General features: G+C 36.5%; 1 protein-coding gene across 1 annotated transcript in view; it reads left to right on the top strand.

Annotated features, from left to right (window-relative positions):
* ITFG1 (integrin alpha FG-GAP repeat containing 1) overlaps window positions 1–19,361 on the top strand; it is a 216,559-nt gene that overhangs the window by 58,925 nt on the left and 138,273 nt on the right. Inside the window, exon 7 of the mRNA XM_004690317.2 lies at window positions 17,783–17,844. Within this exon, the coding sequence (XP_004690374.1) occupies window positions 17,783–17,844 (62 nt within the window). The remainder of the gene's footprint in view (window positions 1–17,782; window positions 17,845–19,361) is intronic.

Below are 19,361 nucleotides of genomic sequence, written 5' to 3'. Positions count from 1 at the left end.
ATACACTTACTCCTGAGAGTTGTAAACAGTCAACTAACTTAAAAGTTTGTGAGATTTCCCATTGATTTAGTAATGATGATTTAATAACAATGATCAGTACGCCCTACATACACATAACACATACCACATACATTTGTTTTTCCTCCTTAAAACAGTACAGACTGTATCTATAAGATAGCTAAGTTAGAGCTAACTTAAATTTTTTCTGTCTACTTTTGCCAGAGTTAATTTTTTATGATCATTATTTTGCTGTCTACTTAGGCCAGAGTTAATTTTTTATGATCATTAAAAATAAGAGGCAGGGCCTCGCTGGTGACATAAAGTTTAAGTCTCAGCACTATCACTACTGCAGCCTGAGGACGATCCCTGGCCAGAGAGTTGACCCAGATATGGCCCAGCAGACCTCTCCTGTCTGTTCCCCTCAGCAATGTATTTCAGTCAGTCTGCCTGTTCTGCTCTCCAGTCTGTCTCTGGTAAGTCCTCTCACCCCCTGCACCTCTGGCCTACACCCCAGTTTTCTACACAAAAAAATAAGATGGAGTACAGATGAGAGAAATAAATGATTTCTCCTACAAAAATACATTTAGAGTATAAATAAATCAAAATATTGAGTTCTTCACATACATACTTTTACTTTTTATTCCTCGTATTAAGTCTACAGATTCTTATTGGAGGATTATTGGAAACTTGTTTCTAGAACTAGAATAATGAGTTAAGTCGGTCTTGTTTTTACTAAGTAAATACTTTCCCATTGCTCACAGAAGCAGCTCTACTATTACTTCTAGATACATGGTAATTTTTTTTTTTAAGATTTATTTATTTGTTCATACAGAACTGGGGTACAGGCCAGAGGCTCAGGGGCAGCGAGAGACTTCCACCAGAGACAGAGTGGGGAGCAGAACAGGCAGATCGACAGAGTACACTGCTGAGGGGAGCAACGGGCAGGTCAGGAGAGGTCTGCCATGCCATGTGGTCATCTCCGGGGCAGGCGGGAATCGAACTCATGAGGAAGTGGCTTTAGCTTCTCAGTGCTGTGCTTTAACTGCTGCACCACCACAGAGGGCCGATAAATGGTAATTTTAATATACATAACACAGTACATAAAATGTTTGCTATCCCAAAGGATGACTTCTACTCTGTTTTCATAATCAAGTACTCAGGTTTACCTAGAGACTTAAGCTAACAGTTGCAGTTGCTAACACTACTTTAGGTAGTGTTCTCCTGTAAATACATTATAGTTACCTATGATTTTATTAATCCCCCCAAACATAAAACAATTAGAGGTTTGATAAGCTTTATTGTAACTTCCTGGGCTTTATTTAACAACAAACTATTCAGTGATGGTGATATAATGACACTTTTTGGTAAGAATTAAAATATTTTTGTATGCATAACATAAAATGTACCACCTAACCACGTTAAGTGTACAGTTCAATGACAGTAAATACATTCACATTGTTATCCTGCCCTCACCACCATTCATCCCATAGTACTACCATCATCTTGTAAAATTGAAGCGCCATATACATTGAACAATAATAGTTACCTCTCTCCCATCACTCAGCCCCTGGCAACTACCATTTGACTTTGTCTCTGGTTATAACAACTCTTAAGTATCTCATATAAGTGGAATCATGCAGGTTTTGCATATTTCAATGACAGATTTATTTTATTAACCATATCTTCAAGATTTATTCATGTGGCAGAATATGGCATATGGCAGAATTCCCTTTTATGTTAGAGTTCAATAATATTGCATTTATACTGTTTTATGACTTTTTTCTTCCCTCCCCCCACAGTCATTTCTGATATTAGTAATTTGTGACTTCTCATTTTTTCTCTTACTTCATTTCAATAAAATTTGTTGAACTTTTCAATGAAACAACTTTGTTTCATTACATTTTCTACTATTTTTCTGCCTGCTACTTTATCTCTGCTCTGATTTTTATTGTTTCACTACTCCTACTAACCTGGGAGTTCATTAGCTTTTCATATTCTAGTTCCTTAAGTTGTAAAGTAAGATTAGCTTGAGGTTATTCTTGTTTTTTGAAGGTAGCATTTCCCATTGAGTGCTGCTTTTGCTGTGTCCCTTATATTTTATGTTGTATTTCCTAACTTCCTTTTTGAGTTCTTTAATTATTGAGTTTTCTAAGGAATGTGTTTAATTTCCACAAATTTGTGAATTTCAGGTTTTAATTCTATTGATTTCTGACTATATTCTGGTGTGATCAGAGAAGATAACTTTGTGTCAGTCATTATTTAATTCTTTCCAATATGTTTAGTTGCTTTTCAATATCCTATTTTTTAGTGTCTGACTCCTACAAAGAAAAAACATAAAGGAAATGAGTTGTAGGTTGTGATTGGGAGTAAATGGAGAAGGCACCAGCCATTAAATCCTCTGAAAGTCACTTTGGTGGAAGAAGGGGGCTGAAACAGTGAGAAGAGTTATGACAGTGGCACCTCTCTTTCACAATTGCTGTCTTGATAAGTAGTAGCACTTTCAGTACAACCTTTTGGATCCAACTTTAGTTGTATTCATATTGTGTATACTAAGTAGCATTATACTACTGGTTGGCTAATTACACTAGAGGAATAGAACTTTATTCACCCTCAAGTGTGATACAGCCATAAAAGAAGTAGATGCATTGGCTGCTGTTAGAGATCCAGGAAATTCTGGGGACTAAGTTACTTCCCTTGTTTCTTCCTTAGCATCTGGATGACAGTGCTACTGCTTTCCTAGCTTGGCTTCTCTGTGTGTTTTGTTTCTTTTCTCTTTATTAGGTGGCTGATGTTTCTCCTGAGTCTACAGTTTTAGACATGTGCCTAATCACCCTTGGGATGAGAGTAGTTTTAGTAGGGCCCTCTTTGTCTCTGTCCCTGATTATATTGGGCAGTTAGGCTCCACTAATAGCCAGCTGGATGCTCTGTTATTTTTAACAATTCCTTAAATTGTACCACATAAATTGTTCCACAGTCTGATACAATTAAAGTTGGATTCTTTTGCAGGTTAGTTTTATTGATCAGTATTTTAGGTTGTTCAGGAAAACTTCTTTTCCTAATTCTCTCTTTAGTTTAGCTTATTCTTCCCTGAAACTGACAGTTGCCCCTTAATTGCTTTCCCTCCACTGAAATGTGCCCTTAGGCTTAAGCTTCCTCCCATTCAAGACTATTCCTCAAAAAAGAGCATGGATTACAACTGAGATGGAAAAAGGCACAAAATGATGTAAAAATAAACTATTTTATTATTAAAAAAAAAAACATGCAGCTCTCTAAGTTGTAGCCTGCCTCTCCAGGGCAAATAACTGAGCCATGGTGCTAGAGTTAGCACAATGATATACTTCCATGCAGTGACACACCTGCTTTAAGAGCAAAGAGCAAGGATGGGATGGTAACTTCTGAGCTTCTTGGCCTGTCGCTTCAGCATGTTGTCAGCAATCTACAAGTGAACTAGAATGTTAGTAATCAGAGCCCAGCATGTGCTATGTCTAAGGTAGAGATCCTCCGCATGATATATTGAAGCTGAATTGGAAAAGGAATTCCCTGATCTCTCATCTACATTGGCTTGGGATGTGACTTCCACAACACATTTTTAGGGAAGACGAGAAATACTAGAGTCTGCCCCTTCCAGGAACATGGCATGCCTTGACTGCAGTAGAGGGTAGAATGGTATGGATGAAAAGCTTGATTGCTTGCTGGGAGAAAGAGAGCATATTGTTCTTGGCTGCTTCTGTCTGGAGCAGAGTTTATATCTCACTGAGCTAGGACAGGGAAGGGAGTGAGCAGGTCATGGTTCAAATACTACATTCTCACGTTTCTTACCAAGTTTAGATATATTTTCTTGAATGTTTCTTCATTTGCTGTGAACTCCTAAAACAGTTTTTGAAAAATTAAATGGTTGCATTATTAAACTGATTTCCCCCAGTCATGTTTGTTTTGCTGAGAAGCGGGTCTGGGGCACTAGCCCCAATGCTGCCACCTCAGGTGGAGCTGTAGTTTGTAGGCATGGGTCAGATCCAGTTTTTGTTTAAATCTCTGCCCTTGAATTTTGTTGTTCAGTCTTTCTGGTGGGGCTTTTTCAGGATGAAGAATTATAGTGGATGCACTGTGGGATGTTTCTGCCATTTTAGAGATTATTCTATAAACTAAATATGATAAATTGACAAGGCATTATTAGAACATTCCTATCTGACTTAAAAGCCATGACTTTTTCTTGTATTTACTATGGCATTTTAATTAGGTTTCAGTTTTAAATGCTGTATTTCTGATCTCATATAAGGCCCGCCCTTCGACATTAAAAAAAGAAAGGTTACATCTCTTGTTGAAGTGAGCACTCTTCACATGACTATAAATAGCATTCTGCTGTTACAACAGGTGGGAAAGGTGGTTAAAGAAGATTAATTGGAGGTTGATTAATCACTATAAGTTATATAACTGTATTAACAACTTTCTACTTTCCTACCATTAAAGATGTCCTTTTGGAATTAACATTAAATTTCTTTAATTATTTCATGTACCTATTTGGAAGGAAGTTTAAATGCATTTAATATACACTTAATGCTTATACCTAATCAGTACCATACTTGTTTCTGCATCAAGATAAATATGTGTTTAATTTCACATGTGAAGTTTAGGGGAAAAATCATATTCAGTAATCTTTAGGACATTTGCTTCTCAGAATTATCATTAACTTTGGATTTTGTGCATCTAGTATAGCTGTATAAACATTTTTTGTAATTATCAAGTGTGTTTTGTATATATAACATTTTAATAAGATGGTAAGCTTTACCTAATGCTTGTTTTTTAATCAGTTAGAAGCCATAAGCTGTCTCCTTATTTTAACAAGTTGCTTTATGTTTCATAATGCACTGATTGTTTGGCTTTTAACATTCTCTGTATATCTGAAGCTTTTTAAAGCACAGAATGTCATGGTTTGGATATCCTAACTTCTGACACTGATTAGCTATTAAGTTTCTGACAAGCACAAATGTCACCTTCCCAGAGAAGCCTCCCCCCTCTCCAACATTGCGTGCTTTTGCCAGTTCTGTTCCCATCATACATATTCATAACTCTAGCAGAGCCACTGCTACATATTTGCCTGTATTCACATATGTCTGTTCCAGGACAGGAAGCTTCTCAACAGGGAGCACATCTCATTTGTGTTTGTCTGATATGAGTGTCAAGCACATAAGAGGCACTTTAAAAATACAGAATGAGAGGAATGTGATAGGAGAGAAACCTCAAAGGTCACTTAGTCTAACTACATTATTTTATAATGCAAGGAAATGAAGTGCAGAGAGGTTAATGGTTTGCTTTTTCCAGTTACTGGAACTTCTCACACAAGCATTTTATCCCTATTTAGTCTAGATAGATCCAACAAAAATAATACCTTCCAGTGTGGTCCAGAAATGATAGACAAAACCATTCATAAATGAGTCATTTAATTAAGGCCACTGACATTCTAGTCTATAGAAATTTCCTCTCTGGTGCACAGAAAGAAAACTGGGACCAGTTAAGAAGGGGAGACAATATACAACTCTTGAGCTTCTAGACTGGATAGTGCATAACTGCCTATTGTCTGAGCATTGCTTTTCAGTGACTGTGAGTTTACATCATTTTAAATAAGTCATTTTGTTTGTTTAACTGCCCCACCCTTGGATTTACCAAAGGAATAAAATCTATTAAACTCTGCTGGCAATCTGTATTGTTCAGTTTGACATAGCAGTTATCAGAGAGACCAAAAACTCGTAATTTCTAGAGCATTCATCATCACCTTGATTGAGTTGTGTCACTTAAAAAATAAATTACTTTCAAGTTGGATTTGATTTTAACTGCTTAGCCACTATTTTTGTGAGCAAAATTGAGGTTTCTTCTCTAATCCAAATCCCCTGTGTAGGAGCCCTAGATGTAGTAAAAATTAAGAATTCCATTAAAATCAAAGCATTGAAACAGAAATGCATACATTTGCAGGGGGTGGGGGGTGCCCTTTCACGTCAGTATGGACTGACTCACATCTTTTCATTCAAAGGAAATAAGTACTTAAAAATCCAACCTGCCATTTTTCAGCCCAAACTGCCAGTTTTAGAGAATGCTTGTGTAGGCAGCTGTTGGCTCTTGAGCAATTAGCAAGACTGGCTGCCTTATAACTTTATAAATGCGGATTGGGTGGACATGACAGAAAGATCAGAATTTTGGAACAAAAGGGACTAGTGAAGTAGGTAGCCTTATTGCATAAACCAAATGAATTCAAACTGACTTCATTGCCCTAAGAAAAAAACAACAGACCAACTGCATTTCTAAAATTTGTATTATAAAGCCTTCATTTAAGTAAATTTACTTTAATGAAAGTTGATGGAAAATCTGAAAATTTAGCAATGATAAATGCCAAGTTCCTGTTCTCCAGGTTTTTTCATCATTATGTATTATCATTTCTAATGAATTCTTTACCTTTGAAACTTAGAGGACTCTTCCAAAAGGTGGAGTGTCTTCTCATATTAGAAGCTTGAATTAATAACTGTTAGCCCATGGAAACATACAAGATTCAAAACATTTCAATTGCAAACTCCCCCAAATTCTTTAAGACACTGACCTCATAGGATTAGAGAAAACATGTGACTTCAACTGAGATATTCATATACACTAGAATTCAAAACATTGCTAATTTGAAGATCATTAATTTACCATATTTACCTTGATTACATTTCTCTTAAAATTCATCATTCAAGTTATTGAAAAATAAATTTCCTCTTTTAAAAATGTAGTATTTAAAATACATTTGTTAATAATCCTCATCCAGTGAAAATTACAACCCCCTTAACTTCTATTTCAGGGTCATTGACTGACGGCAGCTTTTATGTGGAGTGTTGTTTTCACCTAGGATTTTCATGTTCGTATACAATCTGAAATAAATAAATTGAACATTTTTTCCTTACAATAAATGTGCTTCAGATGATTATTTGATTGATGAAGGAAGGCAGAGTAGAAATTTATTATTTACCCAGCAGTAAGCATTTTCAGTTTGTGATCAGGTCTCTGTATCTTGTGTACAATGTCTATAGTTAGACACAATAATTGGTCTCTCTGCTCACCCTAGCGAATCATCATTTGGGGCCAAATATTTCAAAATAGGAAAGAACAAGAAGAGTAAGGGAAGTCTAGATAGATTACTTAAAAAGTGAAATTTTAGTAGATCCTCTCCCAGGATTGGTGTAATCTGTTAGGAGCCACTTTAGCTCCACTACTGATTAAAACCAACAACATGAAACTTATCTGAAATGTGGTCGAACCAATGTTCTCTTCAGTAAAAACATCCTCTCTTGCAAATTCCCTTTTGCAGGACTTTTAAAGCTAGTTGAAATACCCATTTCAAGTATAAATGTCTAATGACATTCATTACGAAATAGTTGGCTGCTTCTGCTTGATTTCCTAATTGTGCCCTGTTAGTGTCTTCACTGGAATTAAACATTGCCTTATTTTTTTGTGCTGTGGTGTGCTGTTGTCTCTTGCATATCCTTAAAGACTATCTTTTTAGCAAAAAAAAGATGTTTTCTGTGACCTTTTTTAAAAAAAAAATGTAGGAGCTAATTATTGTCTATAATTTGTCACATTCTTCATTAGAATACTAAAATAAAGTGAAATTTTAAAATGATTCTGAGAAAGTTAAACTTCTGAAGAATAGTGTCTTCTGAAGGAGACCCACTCAGATAGGTGACTTACAACAGCTGAATAGTGCATCTGCACAGAATCTTATCTGTGCTATTTGATATGGGAAAATAAAGGGAGGTTTGGTGTTTTGCAAGTAAATATGTAACCAAAGCAAAAATCTCTCAGAGGTTTCACTAATATGTGCAGTTCAAATTAAGTCTACATGTTTTTAATGTTTTCTTTTTGCCCACATTCCTTAAAATTTTTTTAATTAGGTTTCAGTGTTTTTAAAATCATATTTCCATAACAATTGACAAGAGCCAAAATGTTTCTATCCTTAATCAGTAAAAGTCTCCTTTGGCCCATCTAAGTCTCCTTATTCTTCCTATCTCCCTCACTGAGTCCCTTAGTCAGTTTGTGTGCTCTGTGCCTTTTGCAGTTTACTGGCTTGGTTGTTCTAGGCCCTCTAATTTAAGGTAAGGCCTCTTGCCCTACAGCATTTGAGCTGATGACCACTCAACTAATGAATGCGGTTAAACTGTTGCTGCTGCAGGGGAAGAGTTGTTGACATTGACTGCTTTATCTGAATGATACTGGCAGTCAGATGGCCTCCTGTGTATGTTTTTATGAATACAAGTGGAAGCAGGTGACAGATACTTTCCTTCTATGCATTTACACTGTACTAATATATCCAGGCCAAACAAAAACTATACATCTGTACTGTAGAACAGATATAAAAACTAGCTTGACACAGCTTCCTGTTTCATGCATGGAAACAGTACAGATTATGATACTTCTTTGAACCATTCTCTGTGGAATTACCTGAAACTTCCAGAAAAAAAATTTTAGATTCTTATTTTGTTTATGCATACAGAACTGGGGTGCAGGCCAGAGATACCAGAAATCACAACTTTTAACTTGTTCTTCCCTCATAGGATATTAAAGGGTATTAGATGTTCATTTTTTAAACATTAAATTTTCTTTTAATTTTTCATAACCTGGTTTAATTCACATGCACCCAGTTTAACTTTCTAAAGCTCTTAAAGCTTCCTTTCACTACCGGCTTTAACCAAAAGCCTCTTCATGTGAAGGAATGTCTGTGCTGCACTTGGCAATGACTAAAATGCAAACACTTAGTCCATTCAATTTATGAATGGAGATAATTGAAGCACAAAAACACTGAACATTTTTGTATGCACTTGCTTGTGTGTCTGTTTTCTAGGGAAGGAACTACATGTGCATTGGATATTTTCACTGTTCTTCATGTTAGAACAATCTAATGAAAAAGAGTTTAATTGAGTTTGGGATTTATATAATGAATTTTCACTAATGCATAATGAGATCTTTTGTGAAGGATTATTTCTTCAAGTGAATACCAGGGATGTCAGTTACATTGCATTGTATTGGTTAGCATTTGTAACGTTAGTTTTCAAGACAGAAAAGGCAAACCCATATCCAGTATATGTGTTGATGCCTACAAAATGAATTGCTGTTTCTAGGGTAAAAGAAGTTCATGGTCTTCTCCTTACCCCAGCTCTTAATTCTGCCCCACCCTGCCACCCAGCACTACCTGCCTTAATCAAGCACTCTCAGAACATGTCTCATACTTATTCTCCTGACAACTGTCAGCACAGTACCTTGTCTTAACTCCACCTTAATTCCCTTTTCCCCTAAGTGCCCATCATATTTCTGGCCACGTGATGATGTGACTTAACCCTAATTTCTGGCCTAGCATCCAGGAATGAAGGTAGAGCAGACAGTAGGAATTGGGAAGCATATTGCCTAATGTTAACAGAAACTTCTGCATGATCTTCAAACAGGGGCAAATGCCAGCCTGTAATAGTGAAGAGTAGAGTACTTCTGTAGGCTCTGCATGTTTCAAGTGAACCTGAGAACGCAAGATCCTCACATTGATTACCCGGATGACCCTATCCCATAGGTCACGCATCATTCTTTCCCAGCTATGCCAGCTGTAGCCTACTGTAGATAACAGACCTGTCTGGGTTGATAATCTAACCTTCCTAAGTGCTTCTACTCTTATTAACACCTACTCTTGATTCCCAGTTTCACCTCTGCTGCAGAGGGAGTAAGAACTTCTAATTGCTATCCTAGAGGCCCTCTGGTTTTCATTGTTAGTTTAGTTTCTGATCCATTATGCTTGACCTTTGTGGTGTTTCTAGATTTCCCCTAATTGAGCTCAACCATAACATCTAATTCCACTGTCCATATAATTAGTGTTTACCCCATATTTCTTTTATTTTTCTCAAAAAGCCTGAAATATCTCACTCCTGCATTCTCTCCCACCAGAATCCTGTCACAAGACAGACCAGTAAAAAGATAGTTCTGCAGTTTGTGTAAGGCTTCTCCCCAGTGTGGGAATTCTTATGCCAGACCTGCACTGGTTGATTCAACTCCAGAGGTTTAGTGTCTGCTTTCTCAAATCAGTTTTGGCATGCACTGTTAGAGAGAGGGTTACTTGGAAGACATTGAGATGAAGATTGGTAGACAGGAAGTTTAATTTTAGGGCGTGCTTTCACAGCGAATGCTGGTGGGAGGAACGGAAGGTAGAAGTTGGGCTATGACTCGGTGTCCATACAAGCCTTACCGACTCTGGAGCCAACTCTGGAGCCTCTGATTGTGAATGGCCCTACTGAGTTGTCCTGAGTTTTGGTGAGGAAGTTCAGCCTTTATTCCTGTTACTGAATGCAGGCTGCCCCAGAACTCAGCCAAAGCTGTTGCAAAGGGCTAAAGATTTAGGGCTGTCTGCCAGTAGCATGTCCTGAGGGAATAAGCCCTTCATTTGTAAGTGAATATAGGTGACATGTTACAATTTCATTGTGTACATCTTTAATATTTTGGTGTGAATTACTCTTATCCATGTGGGAGGGTGAGAATTTCACTGCTTTGTTGACTAAAATTTTTTCTAGCTGTTTCATTCTTTTTCCAAAGTCTGAGGCATGATTCTTTATAATGAATTGTTAATAATTAATTGTCTCTATTTTTATTTCTCCACATAATGAATCATTTATTTTTCTAATATCCTCATCCTATTTTTCTCTCTACATAATTGAATAGTGATTTGAACTTTTTTGAAATTCTCTTTTACAAGATACTTCTAATTCCACATATAACTGCTATTTTCAAAGTCTTATATAAATAATGACACTATAAAAATAGAATCAATAAAAATTTGCATTATACTTTTTATAGTTTCTAAATATGAATGAAACAACAGGAAGCTTCATTGTTCACAAATGTACTAAGATTAAAAAACAACATCAGTAGTAACACTTAATGTTAATTACCCAACATAGTGATAGATTGCTGGTAACTATGTGCCACTCCCCTCTGTCCTCGGTTGGTCATTTATAACAGAGTAGCTCTTCAATCCCATTTGTCAAGGAAATGAGTCTTTTATCCTTTATTGGGGAGGTGCCACCTCATTATTTTCAAATGAGTTATTTTTAACAGTGTAATATTCTCCATTTGAAGAAATCCACATGAGTTTTGTTACATACTAGTATAACTGCCTCTTTTCTGGATTTTGCTTCTTTCAAATAGCTCAGAATTTTGCATTTTCCTGGCTGTCAGTGTTTCTTAGAAATCTCAGTGTTAATCCCTAATCACTTTCTAATACCGATTGTCCACATTTCAGATAACATGTAACAGCTTTTTAAGTCTTCGTACAATTGTTACTGTGATCAGTCATACTTATTTTTAATGAAATGCTTTAACATAAGACCTTTGTTTTCCTAATAATTTCCATTTAAAGAGCAAATAATCTATTTGTAGACAGTTTTAACAAATTGTAGGAACCAATACATATTTGGGACACAAATACTCAGTCAACAATCATTTGAACCCATACTATTTCCAAGCACATAGAAACCACAGAGATTTCAATTAGGCATGACTTTACCTTCAAGAAGTTCAGAGAAGACAGATGTGAGGTTAGAATATGCTGCATTGAATGATGGGACAATAAAGATATGGTAGAGTTAAAACTATACCTAGAGAAATAAAGACTGGAAATATCTAAGCTAATTTTGAAGAATTAGTTCACCATTTATCTCTGAGAGGGGAATTGTAAGGAGAAAGTAAGGGCTTGTACAGAAGTAGGTGATTTCACGTGTCTTGTGAGGAGATAGCAGGACATACAAGTAGTTGGGTTTTCACATGACATATTAGAGGCCTCACCCTAGCTCCTGCAAAAGAATAAGATCAAATTTTCACTTCTTGTAAATCATGCTATGGACAATGTAGAGGATACATGGGAGGAGTAGAGAAGATTTGCTTGTATATAATACACACAAATTGAAGATATTGTTTATGAGTTTTCCTAGATGAAAGTTAACGCTTTATTGGGCGGGTGTGTCTGAAAGAGTAAAGAAATTAACTTCATGAAAGGCTGCATTTCTGTATCCATAGGCAAGCCACCCTTAATATGGTAAAAATAAATACAGAATTGTTTGATACACTGACATAAAAGAATGATTTCACTTACTTGGAGTCAGGTGTTTTAAGTTCATCTATTTATAAAAATGCACAAATTATTTAGCCATCTAGGGAGTCTGAAAATCTTCATTATAATTATTACATAAATCAGCTTCATTAAATTCATATGAAATCCTTATAGTAAATACACTAAAATGTGAGTGATAGTTTTCTAAACATATTTAATGTAGGGGAAAAAAACCTTTTTTAAAGAGTAGCATGGTCCTTCCGTCACTGTGAGTAATTTTCAGTTTTCTTTTGTTTTTGTTTTTGTTTTTTAAAGATTTATTTATTTGTACATACAGAACTGGGGCACAGGCCAGAGGCTCGGGGCGGTGAGAGGCTTCACCAGAGACAGAGTGGGGAGCAGAACAGGCAGATCGACGAAGTACACTGCTGAGGGGAGCAACGGGCGGGCCAGGAGAGGTCTGCCCGCCATGTGGTCACCTACAGGGCAGGCGGGAATCGAACTCATGCTGAAGTGGCTATAGCTTCTCAGTGCAGTGCTTTAACCCGCTGCTCCACCAGGGAGGGCCTTCTTTTGTTTTTTAAGATTTATTTATGCATTACAGAACTGGGGTACAGGCCAGAGGTGCAGGGGTGGTGAAAGGATTCACCAGAGACAATAAGGAGCAGAACAGGCTCACTGAGAAGTACACTGCTGAGGGGAGCAGCAGGCAAGTCAGGAGAGTTCTGCCACGCCATGTTAGTCACCTCCAGGGCAGGCAGGAATCGAACTCATGCTGAAGTGGCTTTATCTGCTTAGTACTGTGCTTTAACCCACTGTGGCATCAGGAAGGACCCCTAGTTTCCAGTTTTTAAAACACAAGAGTATTGGCATTTTGATATTCCTATGAATCAACTCATTATTTTAAAATGTCATCCATTCACTGAGTAAAATTGCTGTATGTGAACATAAGTGCTTCTACTAGAATAGATTCACAGTTCATAATGGATTTTTCTGTAATGGGATGTTTGACTGTCAATTTTTTTTCCAAAAATTATTAAAATTCTTAGTAAAACAAACTTCCTTGTCTTGAGATTCAACTGACTAAATTTTAAAAGATCTTATTGACTGCATTCAAGGGTATATGAATCAGCAACATGCCAATTAGTGGATAGGAAAGAGTTCTAAGCAACTGTACAAAATGAGACTTTGATTTACAGAAGGGAGTTGGGACACGAAGTTTAGTCAAGGTGGTTCGGTTGTAGCAAGGTCATTTCCACTAAGGTGTGAGGTGAAGGGTCTGTCAGTTATTTCTAATGCTGCATAAGGATGTCTTTTTTTAAAAATCTAACTTAGGTAAAAGTGTTCACAATTTTTTAAAATGTACAGAAGAAAAATAGTACACAGTAATACTATTTTAATACTATTTAGTTCTTAGAAATAAACAATGCTTTTGAAGGGCTAATACTAAATGTGCCATTTAAATATATTTTCTTTAAATGTACTAAACCTGTGGTCATCTGTTGTTGTTTTTTCCTTCTTTTCTGTCTTGCTTCCTCATAATTAGGTTTTGCTGAGTGTAAAATGACTAAACTTTACTGAATAAAAGAATAACAGTTTTAAAATCTGTTTCTTTAACTTTTCAGGTAGGTTTTTTTTCCCCCCATCAATACCCATTTTACCTTGGCCCATTTTTCCTCCCCCTTTTTAATCTCAAAAACCTTTATCTGATGGTTTATAATTATTTTGTTTTGTCAATTCGTCCACTTTATTTCCTTTTACTACTCAATATATGAAATCTTCCAATCTTTGTCATTATCTTTCTGACTTACTTCAATTCATATAACCCTTTGGGATTTTCCCATTTTTCTATAAATTATAAGATTTCAGCTTTCCCTATAACTAAATAGTATTCCATGGGTTGTATTTACCACATCTTCTTTAGTCTTCTTTTATCAGGAAGCACTTAGGTTGCTTCCAAAAAACCAAACCTTAGTTACTGTAAATAACTCCATGATAAATATAGTGGACCATGTAATTTTGTAGGTTTAGTTTTTCACGTTCTCCTGATACTGGATCACATGGCAAAATAAACTCAAACCCCTTTGAAAATGGCTTCACCAGTTTTCATTCACACCACTGATATGTTGGGTTCCTCACATCTTCCCAAACACTTGTGATTGGAGATCTTTCTGATGTTGTGATCTTCCCACAATTGTGAAATGCTATCTTTGTGGTTTTGACTTTCATTTCCTTTAAAGCGATGATGAACATTTTTTTTTTTTTCATATATCTGTGGGCTTTTTGTATATCTTCTTTGGTTATATGCCCATCTTAGTAATGTTATAGGGAAACCCCAGTATGAATTGGATTGCTTGACTGTGAGTCCTCACCCATGTGCTTAGAGAGACTTAATCATAAAACATAACTGCAGTCACACACAAAAAGGTTAATAAAGGGCTTATTTACAAAAGAAGGGAAAATGAAGAAATGAATAGCTAAGGGAGAAAGAGATGGAGGTAAATAGTTGAATGCACCCTAACAGTTCTGCTGAGTTGGAACTCCAACAGCTGAAAGATGGTACAAACTAAGAGCCAAGAGCCATCACCAAGAACCAAGGCCCACATACCTGGTTATATACCAGACCTGGCTGTTCAACTCCACCCTCAGTTCCCAGCATCCTCCCTTCTGTGGTGATGGCATCATGGGATCTGTCGTTCCCTGTGTCTTGATCTTTTTGGTCTGGAGTGGAGGTGGCGCCCATAAAACAATCTGTATCTGTGACATTCCTTCAGGGCATCCTTTGTCTCCCAACATTGAGTGTCATAAATGTTTGCATGTAAGTGTTCATAATAACCACTTATTATCTTTTGAATTTCTGCAATGTCTGTTGTAATTTCTCCTATTTCAATTTTTATTTTAATTTAAGTTTCCTTCCTACTTTTCTTCATGAGACTAATAGAGGTTTATTTTTTCAAACAAGCATTTGGTTTCATTTAATGTTAGATTTTATTTTTAATTTGTTTCATTTATTTGTGCTCTAATTGTCATTATTTCTTTCTTTCTACTGGCTTTTTGATTTTTTTTGTTCTTTTTCTAGTCCCTTGAGGTAAGAGACAAGGTTGTTTACTAGGGCTCTGTTTCTTGCTGTCATCTTAACTAACAGAATTTTGGACATTGTGATCATTTTGGTCATGCATAAATTTCATGGGTGAATTCAAGTAATTTACATTTAAGGCGATTATTGAAATAATATGTATTTATTCCCATTTGTAAAATGGTGCCTATGGTTTGCATTTGTCTTTTTATTTTTTGATTTATATTGGTTTAGATTTTATTTCCACTTTTTATGTGTTACATTTGTAGGTTCTTATTTGGAGATGATCATGAGATTTGTATGTGGTGGTCTATACTTGTGGCCTACTGAGCACTCTGATTGCAAGCTTGTTCTAATACAGTTATATTAGAACTCATTAATATATAGATATATATTATGTACATATGATATATAAATATCCCTCCTTTAGTCTTGAATCATAGTTCTGTCCAGATAAAGTATTCTAGGTTGAAAGTCCTTTTCTTTGAGACCTTTAAATATTTCCTGTAATTCCTGTCTTGCCTGCAAGATTTCTTCTGAGGTTTGCAGATAGGTGTTCCCATGTATGTATGTAACTCTTTTTTCTATGGATGCTTTTAGTATCCTTTCTTTGCCTCATGTTTTTGTCAATTTAATTATAATATGTCTTGGCGTGTATGTTTGGAATTATTTTCTTAGGGACTCATTGGGCCTCATGGATCAGGGTATTTTTCTTTTCCCAGACTAGAGAGATTCTCAGCTAATATTTCATTAAATAAACTTCAGATGCTTTTCTCATCCCTTCCTAAGATCTCCATGATACAGCTGTTGTTTTGCTTTAAATTATCTCAAAGAGCTTTGATGCTATTTTCATTCTTTTTGATTCTGTTTTCTCTTTGCTGGTCTATTTATGTGTTTTCCAAGCTTACTGATTCTATCAGCTACTTATGTTTGCCTACTATCATATTTTTTTAATTCAGTTTAGCTTTTTAAAGTCCTGAAATGTAAATTTGAAGTATTTTCACATTTTCTCTATCTTTGTTATATTCTTGCTTCCTCATCCATTGTCTTTCTTACTTCAACAACTGTTACCTTAAAGTCTTCATTAGGCAAGTTACAAAGTTCTGCTGATTCTCTTAGAATTTTCTATTGTTCTATCACTCTCTCTGTCGCCTCGTTTTTAGTTGTTAAAAACTAAAAAATCTTTTCTTGTCTTGGTAAATTGATCTTATGTTACATTTATGGGTTGTGGATATAATCCCAGGGATCTCTGGGTTTCTTTGTCACAAAGACTAACACCACTGAACCTATTCGGGTAACCAGAGCTCTGTTGCCAGCAACAGAGAAATGGAAGCCAGGGCAGCAGTGTCCCAGAGGTTATTGCTAGTAAGTATAATGGATATCAAATATTTAACCCTCCTAAGGTGCTGGGATATCCCAGTTGGGTAGGTTGGAATCTATACTAGCCTTCCCCCCAGGCCAATTTCTCGTAAAACAATTTCATACAAATGTCAATCTCTCCGTTCGTTCAACTGTGGTATGCAAAATCTAAGACCATTTAATACCCTCAGCCCCAAAGGGTGAAACAGGAATAAAATGATTAGAGAACTGCTTGTTTGTACTGCAGACAGGCTCTGGTTCTGATTACAGGAGAATGAGGGATGTGTGTTTCTTAAGTTTTGTGAGAATGTCTCCCCCTGCATCAACCCACTTTCAGTAGTTCTAGCACCAGGAGAGGATTCTGGTTCAAAGTCAGGGCTGTGTTTGTTTACTTTACCTTTCCGACTTTGAATTGTTCTTGAAAGAGTCCTTTGAACTCTGGTTATGGCAGAATACACCTTACTTGGTTGTCTTCGCTTTGACCCTGGGTGGCAATGATGCAGGTGTCTTGCATAATATCAGCTTTTTAGAAGAAGCTCTACTGTGTGGAAGCACAGGGGAGTTAATCCAGCATTCACCTCTGAATCGGGCTTCAAATATTCAAATCAGAGTCATAAGTGTAATACAACAGTTGCCACCTTACACAGATCTCATTCCAGTCAGCCAGAAAGTTCATCACCCCCAAGTTTTCCTACTTAGAAGTATGGGATGCTTCATTCTCCAGACCTGGGTGTGCATTTGCGCCCTGGTATAGCTCTGCTTTGGCAGCACTGGCCTGCTGTAGCTGAGAGGCGGAGCCCCTGGCTGTTACGCCAGCCACACGCTGTCTTCTCTCCAGCCCCGTCCCTGTACTCCAAGGCCCCAGAGCTCTGAGCTCTGTAGTCACTGACACCGAGGCAGCCAACTCTCCCTTCCTGCATGCAGTAAGACTCCAACACAGTTAAGTTTCAGTTTTTCCTACTCTCTTTGCCATGTTGCCCCTCTTTATACATACACTGGTCATCTGGCATCCTCAGGGACTATTGTCTTTGTGTGGGTATGGTTTGGGAGTAAATGTGTTGGTGATATGAGCCCAGTATCTTCCCTCTTTGACCATATTTCTGGTCTCTTTTCTTTGATTGGATCAAGCTCATTAAAATATAATTTAAAATAAGCTGTTGATCACTATTTTATATATTTCATTTCTTCTGTTTTTAATAACCATGTCAGTAATAAGGCTAACAATTCTATTATTTCTCTTCTAGATTTATTCCTCACGACATTGTCTACTTCTAATACCTTCCAGTTTGAGATATGGAAAAATTTGGTAAGAAGTCTTTTGTTTGAAGCATTTTTAATGATGGTATTCAGTAAAAGCACACAATTTTAGGAAATCAAATGAAAGTAATCACTTGGTCGGTTGGTTTCAACAATAAATAGAACAACTTTAAGAGCCTTTGGTTGCACTGTTGCATTCAAACTGCTGAATATTGCTGAAGGAAATGATTCATTCAGCATCAATCCTCTGCAGGTTTTAGGCATGACTGCCAATTAAGCCTATCAGTCTGCCCTAATGCACATGTTAACAGGGCCCCTGCTAGGCTATCAGCTGTTGAGAGGTCACTGTCATTTAATTTGTCAGCATGATAGTTTATTGAAGAAACCCTTTTTTAAGAGACTGATTTTTCTTCCTTGCCTTTAGGCTTATATAAAAAAGTAGGAACAACTGACACTAAACTTACTGCCACGTTGACCGGGATTAAGGAGTTGTCCATATTTTTAATTGCAAGTAGAAGATTGCCAATGATACCATGATTTGATTTGCTTTTTTAGCTTGGTTATAGAAGATCACTAAAGAAAAATAGACCATGCCTGATATCTTACAATGAATTTTAGGGTACACAATAGCAAGCAAGACTTGAAAACAGGCTAAAGCTAAGTGGCATTCATCAGTAACAGTCAAGTAGAAAACTCAATTTCTTCATTATGGAAACAGTTTAAGAGTGTCTACTTCATCGAAAGATTGTGAAGGTTAGATGAAATAATATGTGTAAAGTGTCTGGCATACTGTAAATACTAAATTTTAGTTTTAGACTTTTTGGTTTTCCACCCATTTATTCTTCATTGTCTTTTATACAATACAAATTAAGCCCCTAAAATGTATAGCTTTATTAAAACGCTTGTGAAAAATAAACTCCTCTAAAAAAGAATGTAAAGCACAAGCTTGTGGAAGAAAATTTATTATCAGCTGTTTTTTATAGCGCAGTGAGTATTGTTGGTCATGACTCACTTTCTGTATGGAGGAAAGTGGATTAAAGGGAAGAATTTTGTTTAGATAAGATCAGACGTGTAAATACTATTGATTTCTTATAAATTAGACATTTGATCCTTTTTTTAGTGGGACCAAAAAAAAAAAAAAAGACAGCTAAAGCAGAAAGAACTGTCTTTGTATTTGCAATTTTATAAAAAAAATATATATAAGAATATTTGGTCTTCGGACCCGTACTAGTGATGCCAGGGCCAGTGCAGCACTATGAAGCTCTCCACAGTAACTGCAGCACAAGTTCATCCCTGGCCAAGGAGGTGACTCACATGGTGCAGGCTGCTGTCCTGCCTACTGCACCCTTCAGCAGTGTATTTCAATCTGCCTGTTTTGCTCTCCACTTTGTCTCTGGTGAATCTTCTCACCCCCTGCACCACCGGTCTGTATCCCAATTCTCATCTGCATAAATAAATAAATCTTTTTTTTTTAAAGATTTATTTATTTAATCATACAGAATTGGGGTACAGGCCAGAGATGTGGAGGGTGAGAGGATTCACCAGGGACAGAGTGGGGAGCAGAAC

This window comes from Condylura cristata, unplaced genomic scaffold, assembly GCF_000260355.1.
Source record: "Condylura cristata isolate star-nosed mole 26May11 unplaced genomic scaffold, ConCri1.0 scaffold00028, whole genome shotgun sequence".
Taxonomy (NCBI): Eukaryota; Metazoa; Chordata; class Mammalia; order Eulipotyphla; family Talpidae; genus Condylura; species Condylura cristata.
The sequence above is the reverse complement of the archived record's forward strand: the minus strand, read 5'-3'. Positions and strand labels throughout refer to the sequence as shown.